This window comes from Zosterops lateralis (genome assembly GCF_965231275.1).
Source record: "Zosterops lateralis genome assembly, chromosome: 21".
NCBI lineage: Eukaryota > Metazoa > Chordata > Aves > Passeriformes > Zosteropidae > Zosterops > Zosterops lateralis.
Genome location: NC_139781.1, coordinates 2,858,533 through 2,876,170, shown reverse-complemented (window position 1 = coordinate 2,876,170; position 17,638 = coordinate 2,858,533). Strand labels below are relative to the sequence as shown.

At 37.6% G+C, this 17,638-nt stretch overlaps 1 protein-coding gene across 3 annotated transcripts in view; it reads left to right on the top strand.

Moving 5' to 3' along the window:
• MTMR1 (myotubularin related protein 1) overlaps positions 1 to 17,638 on the top strand; it is a 35,648-nt gene that overhangs the window by 220 nt on the left and 17,790 nt on the right. The window contains exons 2-13 of one of the 3 annotated variants that reach the window (XM_083876307.1): positions 2,540 to 2,645; positions 5,123 to 5,146; positions 8,793 to 8,868; positions 9,518 to 9,612; positions 9,826 to 9,933; positions 10,328 to 10,429; positions 11,120 to 11,203; positions 11,766 to 11,915; positions 12,613 to 12,801; positions 13,268 to 13,453; positions 15,861 to 16,067; positions 16,840 to 16,932. In XM_083876307.1, the coding sequence (XP_083732433.1) occupies positions 2,540 to 2,645; positions 5,123 to 5,146; positions 8,793 to 8,868; positions 9,518 to 9,612; positions 9,826 to 9,933; positions 10,328 to 10,429; positions 11,120 to 11,203; positions 11,766 to 11,915; positions 12,613 to 12,801; positions 13,268 to 13,453; positions 15,861 to 16,067; positions 16,840 to 16,932 (1,420 nt within the window). Of the gene's footprint in view, positions 1 to 2,539; positions 2,646 to 5,122; positions 5,147 to 7,395; positions 7,421 to 8,792; positions 8,869 to 9,517; positions 9,613 to 9,825; positions 9,934 to 10,327; positions 10,430 to 11,119; positions 11,204 to 11,765; positions 11,916 to 12,612; positions 12,802 to 13,267; positions 13,454 to 15,860; positions 16,068 to 16,839; positions 16,933 to 17,638 lie in introns of those variants that run through there. The other 2 variants (XM_083876308.1, XM_083876306.1) reach the window with 2 other exon arrangements.

The following is a 17,638-nucleotide window of genomic DNA, read 5'->3' as shown; positions in this document are numbered from 1 at the left end:
GGCTCCGGGGCCGGGCGGGGGAGGCGGCGGGCGCCCTTCGGGCCGGGCCTCGGCCGAGCGCGGTGTCCCGGCCTCGGGGCGGCCTCCCCGAGCCCCTCCGGGCCGAGACGCTGCGGTCTGAGGGCGGCTGCCGGGCGGCGGCGGGAACCGGCTGGTGTCAAAGTTTCCTCTGCGCTCGCCGTGTGCTGCTGAGGCGGCCGCGGGGCTCCGGCCCGAGGACTGGGGCAGCGTCCTGCCAACTGGGGCCGAGACCGGCCGCGGCTTTTGAGTCTCTTCCCGATTGGTTTGGGGCTTTTTTTCCGGGCGTGTGTTTAATCTGCAGAGGTGGGGCTGTCCCCAGGCAGCGCTGTGCCCCCTCAGCGGTGTGCGGTGTGTCCCGGGTACGTGTGTGCGGGGGGTCCGCAGGGTCTCCCCAGGACGGGGCCAGGCTCTCCCTGGTCCCGCCCCTGGCAGAAACATCCCTTCACTCAAGAGTTTCCAGCTGAAGGCGGGCTCCAGAACTGAGCTTAATAATCCTGAGACAAGAAGTAGAAGTGAACGGAAATCTCACCCTGACGAAAACTAAATAAAAAATAGTATTTTAAATCAGTCCTGGGTTCCAGTCTCTGTATTCCCTCTTTTTTCTGTTTGTAGAAACCTGGGGGTTAACATCCTTCTAGTGAGGATGGAAATCAAATGTCCATTTTTTCGTTATTAATGCAGTTTCTTATCCTGATTTTCATCTTGCTCTACCCTGGGCCGGTTATATGGCCATTTGTCGTATAGTTCACTTGTTTGCCAGTACTTTGTACCAGGCCAGGCTGGTGTGTGTGACTGCAGGTGAGGCAGAATTCAAAGGCCATCAGTAGTGTGTGTGCCCCAGCGGTGCACGGTGTGATCCGTGTTCTGTGCAGCACTGACACAGTCCCCTGCGCTGCTCTCAGGGGATGGTTCTTCATTCATACTCCTTTTCCTGCTGCTGTTAGCTCTGTTGATGTAGTGATTCCTTGTGAAGATAAGCCGCAGAAAAATAAATTCTTTTCTTAATTAACAACCAAGTGCTTATTTGAAAACAAACTTAGGCAAACCCTAAGGAGCTACACTGGAAATTAAAGAGATGTGAGAGAAGGTGAAATAAATGACGTAAGAAAAGGATTACTGTAGGATTTAGGCATTGGGCTCTTTTGCAAAACTTGAACGTTCTCTAAGTAAATCTGGGTTTGAGTTCAGCACTAACCTGAGGCTTACCTTTGTTAAAGCAGGACCTGTCATAGATCTGTATTAGTTGCAAAACAACCTTGTGAGAATCTAGTCCTGTTTAGAATGTGCAGGTGGGGAAAAAAGCTATTAAAATTTATCAGCAAAGTTTGGAAAGATCTTCCATTTCAGATATGACGTTGTTGCATGGATCTGTGCCTTATACACACCTAGCTATATGACAGAGTTAACGTAAGGAAAGAGTAATTCAGTAGTAATTGGTCACTAAGGCTGTTACCCCACCCTCTTAATGTCCGAGCTGTGGTGAACCTTCTGGGTGCTGGGTATGTGTAAGTATATTCACTTCAATGTCATGGAGTCAATTCATTGAATCCAAAGCTAATTAATGAATTAAGTTTTAAAAAAAAAATAACTTTTTTTTTCTGTATTTGACTTCTGAATAAGCATTCAATCTGTAGAAGAGCAGAGCTGAATGGTTTGAAGAGAAGTGGCAGTTATCTGAGATATCAGCTGCGGCTGTGGTAACACCCGGGGAGCAGTTCCCTCTGGCATTCCCAAGTTTTTCCTTGGATTCCCGTGTGTGTTGAAGCAGAGCTAGTGCACTTCAGGCTCTCATTGCTTCTCCCTCTCAGTACTTGTGAGCAGCACTAGTTCAGGGGACTGTTCTCAAATTGCATCACCTGAGGTTTTTCAGATGCTTTAAGGTTCTTGTAAACACCCTACACTGTACAGCTCAGTGCTGTGGCATGGGAAAGCCCACCCTGAAAATTACCCAGGATATTTTAATAAATAAAGTAATTATTATTTATTTCATGAATTGGAAAAAAAAATGCAGCTAACTAGAAGTTGCCCTTTAGAAAACATGTATTTTCAACATTGAATATAGAATACAACATTAGTATAGCTTAAATTTTTTAATGCTAACGTAATGTGATTTAATTCTGAGGATTTACAGAATAATTAACATCTTAATAATTAACAGGACGTATTAATAAGGACAGTGTAAGGAGTTTTCCTATTACTTGGCTGAACTCATTCCATGCACGGCTTTAAGAAAAAAGCGTGTGAATAGTAAAAATTACACTGGATAAGGAACAGAACATTTTTTTAAGTTCCTAGGACCTTCACCTTGTGACAGCTCTGTGTCTCTGACATGATCTAGTAAAATTCTTTTTCCTAATTTGATCAATAAAATAATTGTATTCTGCCCACAAAGCAAATTAAGTTTTATGACATTAGTGATCGCTTACTGTGTTGCTTTCTGGATCTGCTCAGCTGCTGTGCTGTTCAAAATACGCATTTTGAATTCCTGCTAAATAATTTGAAATTTCTGGTTTTGTAGCCCGACTGGATCCCACGTGGAGTGGTGTAAACAGCTGATTGCTGCAACCATTTCGAGTCAGATTTCAGGGTCTGTGCCATCAGAGAGTGTGTCCAGAGACTACAGGGTAAGTGACTTGAGGAATGCATTGATTTGTTTTAAGATACAAAAGTGGAAGATGGGGAAGGTCCTTGCTATCTTGATCAGCAGGTGGTAAGTATTTGAGTGATCACTGTCTCAGAACTAGAAACATCTAATTATGTGTAGGAATATTTTGAATTTGCTTCCTGTTTTCCTCCATATTTAGAATAGTGCCATTGAAGTCCACAGAATAAAAATGTACAGAGAAGTGAAAGGAAATTTTAAAAGTCTATGTTTTGAATAAAGCATCAAAAGTGAGTTGTCTTGTCTTTTGATTACTATATACAATAATTGGTAGATTATAGTTACAGGTTGAAATGGTTTCTAGTGTGTATTATCCAGAGTACAGAATTGACCTCTTCAGATTTCACAGAAAATAAATGAATGTATTTGTTACTGTGCAGGGAACATAACTGAGTATCATTTTTGATGGAGTTTCTCTAGAGACACAGAAATTAACATCAAACAAACATACAAGTCACCTTTTTCGTTCCCTCCCAGCAACATTTTTATCACTAAGGTAGTGACAGCACAGTCTGTTTTTCCTGAGTTCCACTGGGCTGTTGTGCCCCTGTTCTTTCACTCTCACTGGCTGCTCCCTTCATGCAGCCACTCAACTCAGCTGTCAGGAATGGAGCAGGGGCACAACGTGACCAAAGCTACCCATGTTTCAATTCCCTTTAAGAAACCCAACTTGCTGCTGTCTAGATCCCTTTTTCTTCCTACATTTGTAGGAAGTTTTATTGTCTTCTTAGAGAATGGGCAAAGGAAGATTTTAATCTCTTTTTCTTGTTTTAACTAGATTTTATTTCACATATGCTCTGTGATTATAAAGTGTGTTGTCTGGAGACAGTGTATTTTAGATTGAGTGACAGCAGGTCAGATTCAGCCTGAGTCTGAGATGAGTCCACTAAGTGTTTTTGACTGTAGTGTATTTTTTTAGTTCAACCTGAACAGAGTTTCACACTGTTGGCACAGTCAGCAGTTTGTAAAGAGTAACTCTCCTATACTACACCAGCTGAATTGCAAATGCTTGCTCCAGGTCAAGGCCAATATTTTTGGTGAAACACTGTGGGAAACGTTGCATTACATCTGTTGATGTTGTATTTGCCAAGGATTTCATTATAATAAAATCCAAGTGTGTAAGCTTGATGTTCAGTTTGTCTCTGAGAAGAATGCATTCCTCTGTGATGAAGAGCATTGTTTAATTTTGAATAACTTCCATCACTATACCAAACTCATCTCAGATATTATTTAACAGGAATAAATCTTTCAAGGCCTAATTAAAATTCTACTTCATTCTCTGTCTCTGAGAAATGAAAGAAAAGGATTTAAGCCTGATGGTTTAAATTAAGAATTTTTGTGGATAATTTGTATTTGGCATCATTGCTCTGCTGTGATTTGAAATCCCATATTTGTATATAACGTGATGGAATTTTTTATAGTTGCTTACTCAGTACCACTAACAGGTTGGGTTTGTTCATTATTATTGTGGAATCCACACGTGAAAAGACAGTGCCCATATGACAGCTCAGTTTTCTTTTGAGGCATCTTTCTCTTTTGATGCACTTTTCTGGGTCTTCATTGCCTTTGGTTACCTTGAATTGCTGCATTTAGAGACTATCCTGCAACTGAGAACCTTCAGGTCGGGTCAGATGTGTGTGTTTGCTTCTGGAACTGCTCAGGCAGTTCTGTTAGTTTGTGCTGGATTTACCAGGAACTCACTTTTTCATTCTTTGTTTCATCCCTTTTTATTGTTTAAATTCATATGTTTGCAAAGCCAGATAAATTTATTGATTCTTGTATCTAACAGAGTTACTCTTCTGTGACTTCCCAGGGAGGAGGGAAGCAAAGGGGGCAGCTGATGGAATGATCAGAGCTGGAGAGCACTGGGGGAGCTCTTGCTTGCTAAACCCTACAGCACCGTGATCTCAGCTCTGCTTTGTGTGTCTTCTCTGACACATGCTCTGCCTGCAGAGTGCTCTTCAATGAGGGACTCGTGTAAATGAGAATGGCTCAGATTGTAGCTGCCGGCTACAAACACCTTCAGAAGCTGAGGAGAGTTGTCTTTTTCTGAAAGGTCCGGTGCCTCTCCTTCATGGCTGTTAGTGCAGGCTTATTGTCTTCCACCTAGAAGGATTACCAGGCTCTTTCTTCTCTTTTAACAATAGCACAGTGTAGCAGAATAAAAGGGTGATTAGGAATGAATGTTTCCAAAGAGCTTGGAATTTGTTACATCACTAAAATGAAGTGGCAGAGATTTTTTTTTTTTTAGACCGAAACATTTCTGCAAGTGAGAGTTGTTAGTTCTGCATAGTTTTGTTTTGTCTCTTCACAATCCAGCTATAATTAAAATATTTGGGAGTAGAGTTCTTTCAAAAATCTGATTAAATAAGATACAGTATCTTTAACAAATCAAATCTGTGTGTTTCATTGGATAACATTTTATATTTTAACTAACAGGTGTACAGGAGGCCAGTTATACGGGTAAGATTACCTTTGGCTAGCAGTGAACAGCCTCCTACCTGTGTGTCTCTTGTGCTGTGTGAGATCTTGGTGTGTCAAGCGTTCTTTACCTCATTAATGGGTTTTATGAACCAGTCAGACCATTTTGCTATGCAGTGCAACAGCTTCTTTGCCACAGAAATGCTTTATATACATTACAATGTTTTCGTGAGCAGTAAAAGTCAATGTGTAAGAGAGCAATATTTTAAAATTATGTTGTGAATGTGCAATACTAACTTCAGTTTTATTACATTAATTTTGACAAAATGGATGCTTGCAATTCAGGTTTACGTGCTTCAGACTGCAGAATACTGTGTTAGCAGCTCTAACATGTCTATGCTAAAGAATACCAGTGGTAAAAGCATTATGTCTGTGTTTGTCCTATTTAAATAAGTTCCAAATTCATGCTTGCCTTTGTACTTGTTTTAGATTAGTTGTTACCAAGCTGTAATAGGATTGAAAGTTAGATTTCAAGTTAGGCACTAGTGCAATGACCTGCATCTTTTTAATGATAATTTTGAGGCTAGGCCTTGCCCATTGTTCATTGAAGATTATGAAGGGCATGCCTTGTTTTCTTGCCCCTCTCTCTTAGTAACATTTATGGAGTGAGAAATGATCTGGATAGTGTTCTGACATTGTTCATGAAATGTGTCCAACACTTTTATTCAGACAAAGACCTCTTGTTCAGTCTGAAATCAAGAGATGAAGTCTGAATGATTTCTTTTTCTCATCTGTTGTTTACATATTTAAAAATGATGTGTTTAGCCCAACCATACAAATCCACAAGTTGATCTTTTTTTTTTTCTTTTGAATAGATAATGCTTCAGATAATTGGTCTGAGTTGAGTAACAAAAACTGGTTTTGTTCAGTTGTTCCCAGTTTTATGTAAAGGCTTTGATATTTGAATGGTCTCCTCTGCTTCTTTGTCTTTCATATATTTAAATTTTTTTGGTGTATTTGCTCATTGTCCTGCTGGTTTTCTTCGAGAGATCACAATGTCTCCTTTTCTTTGATTTCAGAAACAACATAATTATGATCTGAAATATAAGAAATTTCTATAGAACAGAATTCTACCCATACCTAAATGTTAGTAGTCCTTTATTAGTTAGTAGTCCTTCAAGTCCTTTAATTGAAAAGGTTTTTTAATTAATTACAACTTCTATAACTCATGTAGTGTTCAAATTATCTGAAGATATCTGAAATCCTCCTTCTAAGCTCTTTCTTGAGGGTTCTGTAAAAATACTCTAAAAAGAAAAATTTACTTCTAACAAACACTTGTTAATGTAGACTGAGGCTGATTTTACAGTCTGACCAAGCGAGAAGCTCTTTGCATTTAAACTGGGAGTAATGGACTGTCATGAGCTCAACTTCTCTGCAGTTGTTAAAGAAAGAAGGCGGAAGAACATTCTTGGCTGAATGTGTTAAAACAATTCCTTCAAGTGACCCCATGACATTTGTGCTTCTCTCTGGTGTGCAAAAGGACCTTATATTTATTAAACAAATTCAATTAATGTTCAAGATTTGCTGCCAGTTGATGCAAAAATAAATTAACGTGAACATGTGAATTGTTTGCATATTTTGCTGTGAGGAGTAATTTTAGATTCTATAAAGTTACTGGCCAAGTTTCAAGTAACAACATAGAAGTTGCTGGAAAGATATGTAAAACTATAAGGTTGAGAGTTCAATTACAACATGTTCTACACAGCAAAGCCTTTTTTAATTGTCTAGATACTTCTATTTGATGTCGACCTATTTTTTTCTGTGAAAGATCGTGCATGAGTTTTCCCATAATGCTGCCATTGCAACTCGTACTCAATTTCTTCTATTGATAAGCATGTGGCATATTTGAAATTAATTTTCTTCATTGTAAGGTTATTTGTCTTAAAAAGACAGTACATACTTTTATGTTCTTATCTACCAGCGCTGACTCTTTTGTGAAACAGGGAGTAAATTTTTCATTTTGTGTTGTGCCAAGTAACATTCAAAGGATGGTGCTAATAACTTGGATTTCCTTCTGTGGAAAGTAGCCTGTGCCAGGAGTAGAAGATTTTGGAAAGCAGAACTGGAATTAAAGTATATACTGTCTTTTAAAGGAAATTTTAAAAAGGGAAACAAAAAAAGATACGATTCTGTCCTTTCACCTGTTGTCTGCAATTTTTTTGCTGTTACTTCTCTCTTGTCCTACTGCTGCCTCATGCAAAGCAGGAGATTCAGGATGGACACAATGGCTATCATTCTGAAGCAGAACCTGATCAGGTGGCAAGTTTTACTCATCTTTCATTCATTAACTGTGTAGCAAGGTACTATAAATTAGTACTTATACAGTGCATACAAATCTTACTTTTCTCACACAAGAGCAGCCCTAGGAAGCATTTAGTAGTAATTGATTATGTGCCAGGCACAGTTTTGCTGTAAGGTCATGTAGTCTAAAATGTGATACTGAACATAAGCCCCATCTAACAGAGCACATCCACTCTCAGTTTGTAAGCACTGGCTGTTTCTCTGCACATTATTTTTTTGTGATTGGGTGCTCAATGTAAAATTCCAAAAGGTTTCCAAGGAAATCAGAAGCCAGAGATCAGGTGAAATATTTTTAGAAATTACTTATTAGTGAGAGCTTGGGGTGCTCTGTTTGGAAGCAGACAGATCCTACCAGTTATTTCTGTGTGGGTCAGAGCTGCAGCACAAGGGGAGGCTTGTTTGTTGTAACAAGTTTGCCCATTATATTTATTCAGGATGTAAAAAATTGAAGCCTTAATATCTCGTCATTTTGATCTGAGACAGATCACTTTCTTACATGGTCCTTTATAGTCCCACAAACCGTTTTATGCTTTATTACAATCTTTAGTGCATTGTAAATTTTTGCTGCCAAAAAAGGACCCAAAGAATCCATCATGTATCATTCAGCAATGAAGCAATTTACCTCAATGAAAATTTATTAAACTAACTCCTATTTTAAAATTGCTAATTGTTCTTCTGTATTTTGTTATTACTTCATTCTTAATCTGGCTATCTCGATCCAAAATTCCTATAGTGAACCTATTCCATAACCTGTGGCACTCTCAGTAAGGTATTGATTGAAATAGAGCATTGTGGGTGCTTCTTGCTATCAAAATCACAAAGTTATAATATTAGATAAATAAAGTTTCTGCCATATAATTCTCTCAGATGAAAATACTCAAATATTAAATAAGCAGCAATAGAATTAAAAAAAAAAAGCTTTAAAATTTTCTCAAATAGACAAAATATCCCAAATAATACCTGCATTCAGCAAAACACTAACAAGTTATTAATTAGTAATTTGGGCTGATCTTATTTTTCGTATTTTTGTATGCTATATATAGCTAGCATGTGAAACTAATTGTGCTTAAATGTTTTGTTACTAATATGTGACTAACATGTATGTCTGTTTTATTTATAATACTAAGTCTTGTGTTTGGTTGCTTTTTTGTTGGTTTTTTTTTTTTTTTTCTTTTACTATGGTACTATTTAGTACAGTTGTGTGATTTTAAAAAAGACACACTTCTTGTGTTCCAGTAATCTGGTAGTAAAAGCACTTTGCATCAAAATATATCGATGTGGTACAGATGGAGAGTGAGATTTACTCATGATTTTGGATTTTTGCCAGGCACTGCGGGATGGAAACAAACTGGCACAGATGGAAGAGGCTCCACTTTTTCCTGGAGAATCAATCAAAGTTATTGGTAAGTGTACTACTGAGTGCTGCACTGAATACTATTAAATTGCTAGTTTATTTTAAAACAGAATATTATTTCTTTTTGACTTTTGTTATTTAGCTTAATGCCACTTAAGATTAGCTGATTAGATGTGGATTTCTTTTTTTTGTCTCTTAAATCCAAGTGTAGGAAGGAGATCCTTATACAGCATAACTTGCTCTATATAGATAATTTTTCTTTTCCTAAGGATGTTTTGTTTCATAGAGGTGTATGTATTGTATTTCTACTTGGAGGTGCCAAGGATATATCACAGATTCAAAATTCTTACAGCAAAAACCATCAAGTTATGGTAAACTTACTTTCTAGTTCTCAGTGGGATTTATTTTATTTTTTTGGCATGTCACAGCAAGCTCTGTGTTAGCAGTGCAGCACTTGGCTAGGATAGAATACCAGCAAATAAAAGTGAAAAGAGACATATGGGCATAGAACTGAATTACTTGGAGATTGGGTGGGTCAGTAATTACCCCTTTGGATGCTCCTCTCTCTGTGGGGTGAGCATCAAAATCTTATGGAACTGCCAAAATCTTGTGAGTTTCAAATAAAAATGGATTGTTATGGAACAAATGTCTGTAACAGTAAAACAAAGCTTTGTGTTTTAAATTGATCTGTTTTGCAGCTAAGGATGTTATGTACATATGTCCATTTGTGGGAGCAGTCAGTGGTACACTCACAGTGACAGACTTCAGAATGTTTATCAAAAGTGTTGAGAGGGTAAGACTTCACTTTCTCTCTGCCTCTTGTTTTGGGTAGGAATGTTACTGAAGTAGATTTCAGAAAGTGACAAATTCAGTGAAATGTGGTGTTTCACAGCAGTCTACTAAACAGCCAACGTTACTGTTGACTCTAATGAAACACGTATGAATAATATGAATTTGTATTTTTTCTAATGTAATAAAATCCATTTGTTTTGTATACAAATTTCAGGATCCACCTTTTGTTGTTGATGTTCCCCTTGGAGTTATAAGTAGAGTTGAAAAAATTGGAGTACAGAGCCATGGAGACAATTCATGTGGTATAGAAATAGTTTGCAAGGTAAGGCATGGTAGAGATTTATTAATATGAAAGTATTTTAATTTCATTTTTCTGCAAGAAGAATCTGCCAGCCTATGTGCTGTTTTTCTATCTGATCAGTTCCCTGTATTTGAATCATGCTTCATTTATTTCAATTCCTCTATGATATTTGCAGTCTTAAACACTTCTGCCTTTTGTCTGAGGAGTGAATTCAAAGGAAAAGTGGTGGGTTTTATATCAAGCATCTCTAACAACAGTTCTGGTTATCTCATATGAATGCTTACAGACCTCTGGTCTCCTGGGGGTTAGATGATGTCAGTGACTTAGTCTTCTATATATGCCTTCATTCAATCAAATGTCTCATAACTGCTTTTTTTAAATTTATCATAGAGTAAAACTAACTTATTTTTGACAGGATATGAGAAATTTGCGGCTGGCCTATAAACAGGAAGAGCAGAACAGGCTGGAGATCTTTGAAAACCTTGTAACACGTGCATTTCCTGTTTCTAATGGGCTGGTGAGTCTTAAGATGGAGAGAGGGCTGTCACTGGCTCTCCTCTTTTGGGAAAGTATAGGGGAGGAAATACAAGGGCTATACAACAAACTATGAAGTGTTGATTCATAAAATCTGTTGCAGAGCAGGCAGGCCACTCTGACCCTGTGTGCTTTTTGCATTAATTCATCAAACACTGCTGTGTCCTGCTGTTGGTGAAGTTAGTTTATACATAACCCTTGAGATCCAGGTTTGCCCAGTGTTGCTGATTAAAAATACGTATGTGTTGACTCTTATTTTCTGCAGTAGATAATTCAATCTAGAAGTTCTGTCTATTACAACAAATAGGTACAATTAGCTTGTTATCAGTTAGCTGCAGAATTCTATGTCATTTGCTTGTGTGGGTGAGGAACTGTTTGGGAGGTAGGAAACCAAATTTCTCATCCTGGCATTGCTACTGATGTGTTGTGTCATCAGAGGCAAGTAACTTCAATTTTCTTTTTCTTACCTTTTTTGTTAACTTTAAACACATACTTAATGGAAAAAATTATCTTATTTCTAACTCAGTGTTTTCCAGTCTTGACTGAAGGTGTTATGTCTGCTGTTCAAGAGTTTTAGAAGGGTTAAATTTGAAATACTGGAGTGTTGACTGTTTTGGAGTTATAGGAACAACCTGTCAGGCAGTAATTTATGATTTTGTTTTGTTGTTTTTAGCCTCTTTTTGCATTCAGCTATAAAGAAAAGTTTGCTGTTAATGGCTGGAAAGTGTATGATCCAATGGCAGAATATAAGAGGCAGGTAAGTTAAAGAATACTTGGTGTATTTTTTTTTCTCTGTCTCACCCAGAGCCATTTAAACAAGGAAGAAATGTTACAGAAAACTCATCAGTTTCAGCTCTTGCTACATAGACTGTCTACATCTCATGTTTAGATAATAAAATGCAGGTGGCCTGAATTTGAGTGTGTTGAGCACCTGCTAAAGTTGATGGAGATACATGTGCTGAGTACTTGAGCAAATTGGTCTAACATAACATGGTTCTGAAATCCACATTTTTCAAGTGCTGTTTCTACAAAATACATGCTTTATAAAAAATTGGATTTCAATAAGCATCACTAAACAGAGGAGTAACTGTAGTTTGTGATTTTAAATCTACATTTTGCACATGATTATTTTCCTTAGCAGTTTAGTAGCAAAGATTTCCATTGGTTTATGATTCAGTATGAAGACCTAAGTTTATAGTTTATTTTAAAAACAATGTGGGCATACCTTTTTATGCAGCACATAACATTTTTCATTGCCCCAAGCTCAGATATCTGAAGGTCTAACCTGAAAAATGCAAAATTGTTTTGTTTTCATGCAGGGCTTGCCCAATGAGAGTTGGAAAATATCCAAAATTAACAGCACCTATGAGCTTTGTGATACATACCCTGCTGTTCTTGTTGTGCCAACCAGTGTAAAGGATGATGACCTCTCCAAAGTGGCAGCATTTAGAGCAAAAGGGAGAGTTCCTGTAAGTGAAATTTGTACAAGAGGATATAAGTGGTTTAGAAATATGTACCTTTTAAGAAATTATTAGTGTTCTTTTAGGCTTTGTTTTTAAATAACAGTGGGATGGTTTCCTTCCTGAGATGGGGTAGGGGACAAAAAAAGAAGAATTAGACTCAATGAGTTTAGAATTGAAGGGAGCAACTCAAGTGTGAGTTTAATTTCACAATTATTGTGCTGTGTAGTAAGTTTTTTGTTTGGATTAGCACTTCTAGGCCACAATGGTATGTGATGCTCTGGCAGGTACTAGCTTGTGTTCTGATTTGGAGTAGGATGTGTCCTTGCCATAGTGCTTTGCTAGAGAACAGACAAAGTAGCACTAGAACCCCTTTAAATATGTTAGTGTTGATTTTCATGCTTAACAAGGTAGTGTACAGGTCCATAGTCTTCCACATGGAAGCAGGTTTTATTCTTCCATTGCCCTTTTTTTTAAAGTTCAATTAGAATAATAACAGGGTTAGCTGCTGTTAGAAATAAAAGCTGAGATGTTTAGAATCACTCTGTATTTCAGGCTCAGATCTGGGGTGAGCAGTCAGTGCTGGTGTGCTATCAATGTTTGATTTGCCAGGAAATAATGCCACATAGGCGATGTGATTGTCTAGTTGTTCTCTGGCCTGCTGCTTTTATAGCAGTGTAGTAAATCAAGTTTTCTCTTATTCCAGGTGTTATCCTGGATCCATCCTGAGAGCCAAGCCACAATAACACGATGCAGCCAGCCATCAGTTGGTCCGAATGATAAACGTTGCAAGGAAGATGAAAAATACTTGCAGACAATTATGGATGCCAATGCTCAGTCACATAAACTTATCATCTTTGATGCCAGGCAGAATAGTGTTGCAGACACAAACAAGGTAGGTTTGTATCACAACTGGCATTAGTTCATTAAGCTGAGGCTTGAGTCAGATCTCAGGATGTGGAGGACCTGATGTTGAAAAGAAATAAGGGTCCCTAAAGAATGCACAGGAAGGAAGGTAAGTTGCTTGTATCATTTTGGAAAGGCTGGCAGGAATCAAAGGCAGCATGAAGATATAGCTGAGAAATGATGCAGTAATGCTCACAGAGGACCAAAGGTTTCATTAATAAAAAGGGGAAAGTATATGGATGTATTATCAAATGTAGCCTTTTGCAATTAGAATTTCTTTCACCTAAAACACCCTCCAGGTTTATTTAGAAAAATGAAGACCAAAAATATGTTTTTATTAGCACTAAAATAATTCTTTCTCTCAGAAAATGCTGAAACTTGAGTAAAATAACTCTCTTATGCTGAAGTCCTATACATGTTCTTCTCATTGTCTGTTTTTACCTTTTGAATGACAGGCTAAAGGTGGAGGATATGAAAGTGAAAGTGCCTACCCAAATGCAGAGCTGGTCTTCCTGGAGATTCACAATATACATGTCATGAGAGAATCCCTGAGGAAACTGAAAGAAATTGTTTATCCCACTATTGATGAGACTCGGTGGTTGTCAAACGTGGACTCCACACACTGGCTGGAATACATAAGGGTAAAATGCTTTTGATGTGAAAAATCAATTACTTTTTTAAACCATGTGGTTTTTAACTTGCACTTCTGAAAATACTGCTAAAATAATTTTGAGACTCAAGCATGTTGCTTTAATCAGAATAATCTTGTGGAAAAGTATAATTTTTAAATAGTCACTTAGAAGGCAGCATTTTAAACATTCCATAGTAACTTAGTAACTTTTAAACATTCTATAGTATTTCTAGTTTTATGTACTGGCAGACAGTGAGTTAATTCCTGATAACACAGTATCATATTTACTGCTGTGTTTTGTTTTCTTGAGAAGGAATGTTTGTGGGCAGTTCAGGGTTATCCCTCTTGCTTGGAAAAATGCACTGGGAACTTCAGATTATATTTGAGCCACTGCCAAAAGGACTTGACTGTGAATTCCTCAGTCTTTCTCATCCTTCCCTCCTTCAGTGCAATGTTACAGTTCTTATGGTGGGCACCTACATTTTTATGAGCTGTTTGTAGCCAGTGATTCATCAAGTTATCATCTGCCTTATTATTATAACATAATATGAAAATAAATCACTACCACACTCAGTTTTACAGTCAGTTGCACTAACCTTTAAAATTATTTTAGAGTTGATTATTTCATTGCTATATTGAATCCCCTGTTTATGAATAATATGGATGGAGTGTAATTTGTTTTATTAGCAGCTGGTCCAAATGTCATTCATGCAAAATATGTTTGGGATCATTCATTAGTTTGGCTCTCTGTTAAGCAGTGCCTGCTGACAACTGCAACAGAGCCAGTAGAGGGAGCAAACACAAAATTAAGAGTCAAATGTAATGATATTTTGGGAACAGTTTAATTTTCTTGTTCTCTTGAATTTGAACTGTTTGAAACAACTTTGGGAATCTGAGTATCTGGAAACCTTTTCTTATCAGCCTGGCCTTTTACAGTTATCTGTTTTGTGCCTGTGACCACTTTGATTGCCAGTGATTGGTGGGTTCCTGGATTAGGCAGTATCAGGAGTGAACTTTGGTACCGTCAGACAGGTGACAATAACATAGCAACTGGAAATCTCATTTAAAGTATTTTGAAGAGTTGACATGTGTGTGACATTCTTCACTGCTCTGCCCCTTACATGCTACTTCACTTTAATGGTACTGACAGCAGAAACTGCACGTCAATTTCTTAAAAGCTTCCATTACTGTGTTAAGAGTGTTGATAGTATCTCTCTGAGATTTTTTCCAAGAGTTCTTTGCCTTTTGATTTGGCTTGTAAAAGCACTAACGATCCACATCTTTGTAACACTTCTGCCTTTTCTGGGCTCAAACCAGTGTGGCTGTGTCCCAGTTTAATGCAATGTGTGACTGGAAACTTCCCTCCAGCCCCTGGCACCCACAGTGCTTCAGGGATGGTCTTGGAGTGTCTGTGAAGGCGCCAGTAACTCTGTGTGTGTGAAAACAGTAGTAACAACATGAGTGAAGGCACTTGGTGCTTACTGTATACCCAGAGTATATTCTCTCTGAGGGTAGAACTTGTACTATTAACTATTTTTCAACTCTCATTTTGTAAATCAATCCAAAGCCATAGCTGTAGTACTGTGATGGTTACCAAGTTTTGAAAAATCTGTAAAGAATAATAATTTTGTAGAGGAAGCTGTTTTCTAAAGGCTGTTGTCCGAAGTGGAATAAAGTGCTTCATGTACTCCACAAATACTTGCTGAATTAATAGTAAATGTGTTTTCTGTCTCCCGTTCTCTGCTCATTTCCTGTACCTGTTCTGTTGTTTATGTCCAGCTGTTTTCCTTCAGAGGCATCTGTGTTCTCTTTAAAGCAACCTATTGCATACCTCTATGTTAAATAGATCAGTTTTCTGCTTTTATTGAAGACCAAACTGTTTTAATATTAATGCAGTAGAGTTTTCTAACTGAAATAATTGACAATTAACTAGTTCAGACCACAAACTCTGTTCTCTCATAGACACTTTTGTATTGTTTCTTGATATTTCCCTTCTGGCATCCTTCAGTTCTATCATAAAAGATATGCTCAATGAAAGATAGAATCAATGGAAACTGTCTCTAAAGCATGGTTCTTGAAATAGGTTTGAAGACTGGTTTTGGGCACAGCTTCTCCATTAGATGCTGCCTTTCCTACTTCCAAAAACAAGATGTTTTTGCATGCCTAGGAAGAGAGAAGTGCAAATATTTTGCAAGATACCTCTAGGAATATGTATACCACTGTTTAGAAATCTCTAATTTAAAGTATTGTCATCAGGATGATTCTATAATTAATCTTATTAAATTTTAAATTATAATGACTTAAAAATATAATAACTTGAAAATTTTAATTAATAACTTAAAGAGTATAAAATCTTAACTTTTTTTAATAGAGTTTTGGTAGTAATTAATACTCTTATTTCTTCATTTTTGTTTAAGATGCTTCTTGCTGGGGCAGTAAGAATTGCAGATAAGATTGAGTCTGGTAAAACCTCTGTAGTGGTGCACTGCAGTGATGGCTGGGATCGAACTGCACAGCTCACTGCACTGGCCATGCTGATGCTGGACAGCTACTACAGAACCATCAAGGGCTTTGAAGTCCTGGTAGAGAAGGAATGGATAAGTTTTGGTCATCGATTTGCAATGGTAAGCTGGAAAATTTAGTGTGCAGTTTGTCACCTTCAGGGCTTTTACTTTGAGCAGCAGGTTTTTTCACAGTACTCTGCTGCATTTTAGTGATTGTCTCTGGTGTCCTTTTAATGGTCTGAGTGTGTCAGAGAACTGTAACCTCTTCATTTCTAGCAGGAAACCTCTATGTGATGTATAATATAAAGTAAATAAAAATTTTTTGAATGCAATGGTGAGAAAAAGTCATGTGGCTTTTTTATGAGAATGAGGGATTTTGACTTATGTTATGGAGCTTATGAATGGAGAGCCAAGGAAAACAATTAAGGTTTCTACAATGTAAAATGGCTGGAGTTATTACTCTGATTTAAGGTTGAAGTGTTTATTTAACACATAGGCTAATGGGGAATTAGAATAAATTGTTATGACATTCTGTGGGCTCTGACTCTAAAAATGATTTAGTAGAAATGTAGTTATGACAGGTGGATATGGAGTAACCATTTTTTCAGTTCAGTCTTAATAAACTCCTGCCACTTTCACTCACTGATAGAAATCAGTGGCTGTGCAGTAGAAGATGGAGAAACAACTGGTAGAGCTTTGCACCTCTGCTCCACACTGAGCATGTCCATAAGTGAACATTGGGATGCATTTTTAGTAGCTGAAAAATGCAGGTTAATGTTATGGAAGGCTTGCTTGTCTTGTCCACTGCTGGAACATATTTAAGAGTTCCTGAGCAGTGCTGGGATGAGCTGCAGACACACCAGGCTGACGTGCAGTGTGCTCTGGCTTGCAGCGAGTGGGGCACGGAGACGACGATCACGCTGATGCTGACAGATCTCCCATTTTCCTGCAGTTCATTGACTGTGTGTGGCAAATGACAAGGCAGGTAAGGTGCTGAACAGTGTATTTCTATGAGTCTTTATCAGTCTTTATCTTGGCAAAATAAAATTTGTGTAACAGAACACATTCCTATACAGAGTAGTTGCTCTGTGGCTGCACTATGTACACAGAGGAAAACTTCTGTTCAAAGTGAGGTACAAGGAGCTAGAGTAGAGATTTTGTCTTGAAAACAAAATACCAGCATTTTTTTTCTGTTTAAAATAGGCTTACAAAGGATTTGCTGTTTACATAAATAAGAGTTGTTGATGAAATAAATTATTTGTATTGAACGTTCACTGGTGGAGTAAATGTTCAAATGGATTTATATTATCCTTTAGAAACAGCAAAAATCTGGGCCGATTGTGAACTGTGGGTAGTACAGAGTTCTTTCATATGTGTCTCAAATGTCAACATTTTCATCTTCATGTGTACAGGACAACATTTATACCACACAAGCCTATTCTCTGATAAGTTTTCTTACTTCCATAACTGCTTTTACCTCTAGATCAGAGGAGATCTCTGAAATTAGTGATTCTTGAGATACCAAAATATTCAGCTTCTTATTTTTGTTCTGAAATGTTAAATTATCAAATGGATTTAGTCTTCATTTTACTTATTTGTGCCTCCATTAGCAAAAACCTAAGCTTTTTTGTTGTCCTTTTAATGTCACTCTTTAATGGGGTTATTGAAATAGGTTGTCTACATGAAGGCTT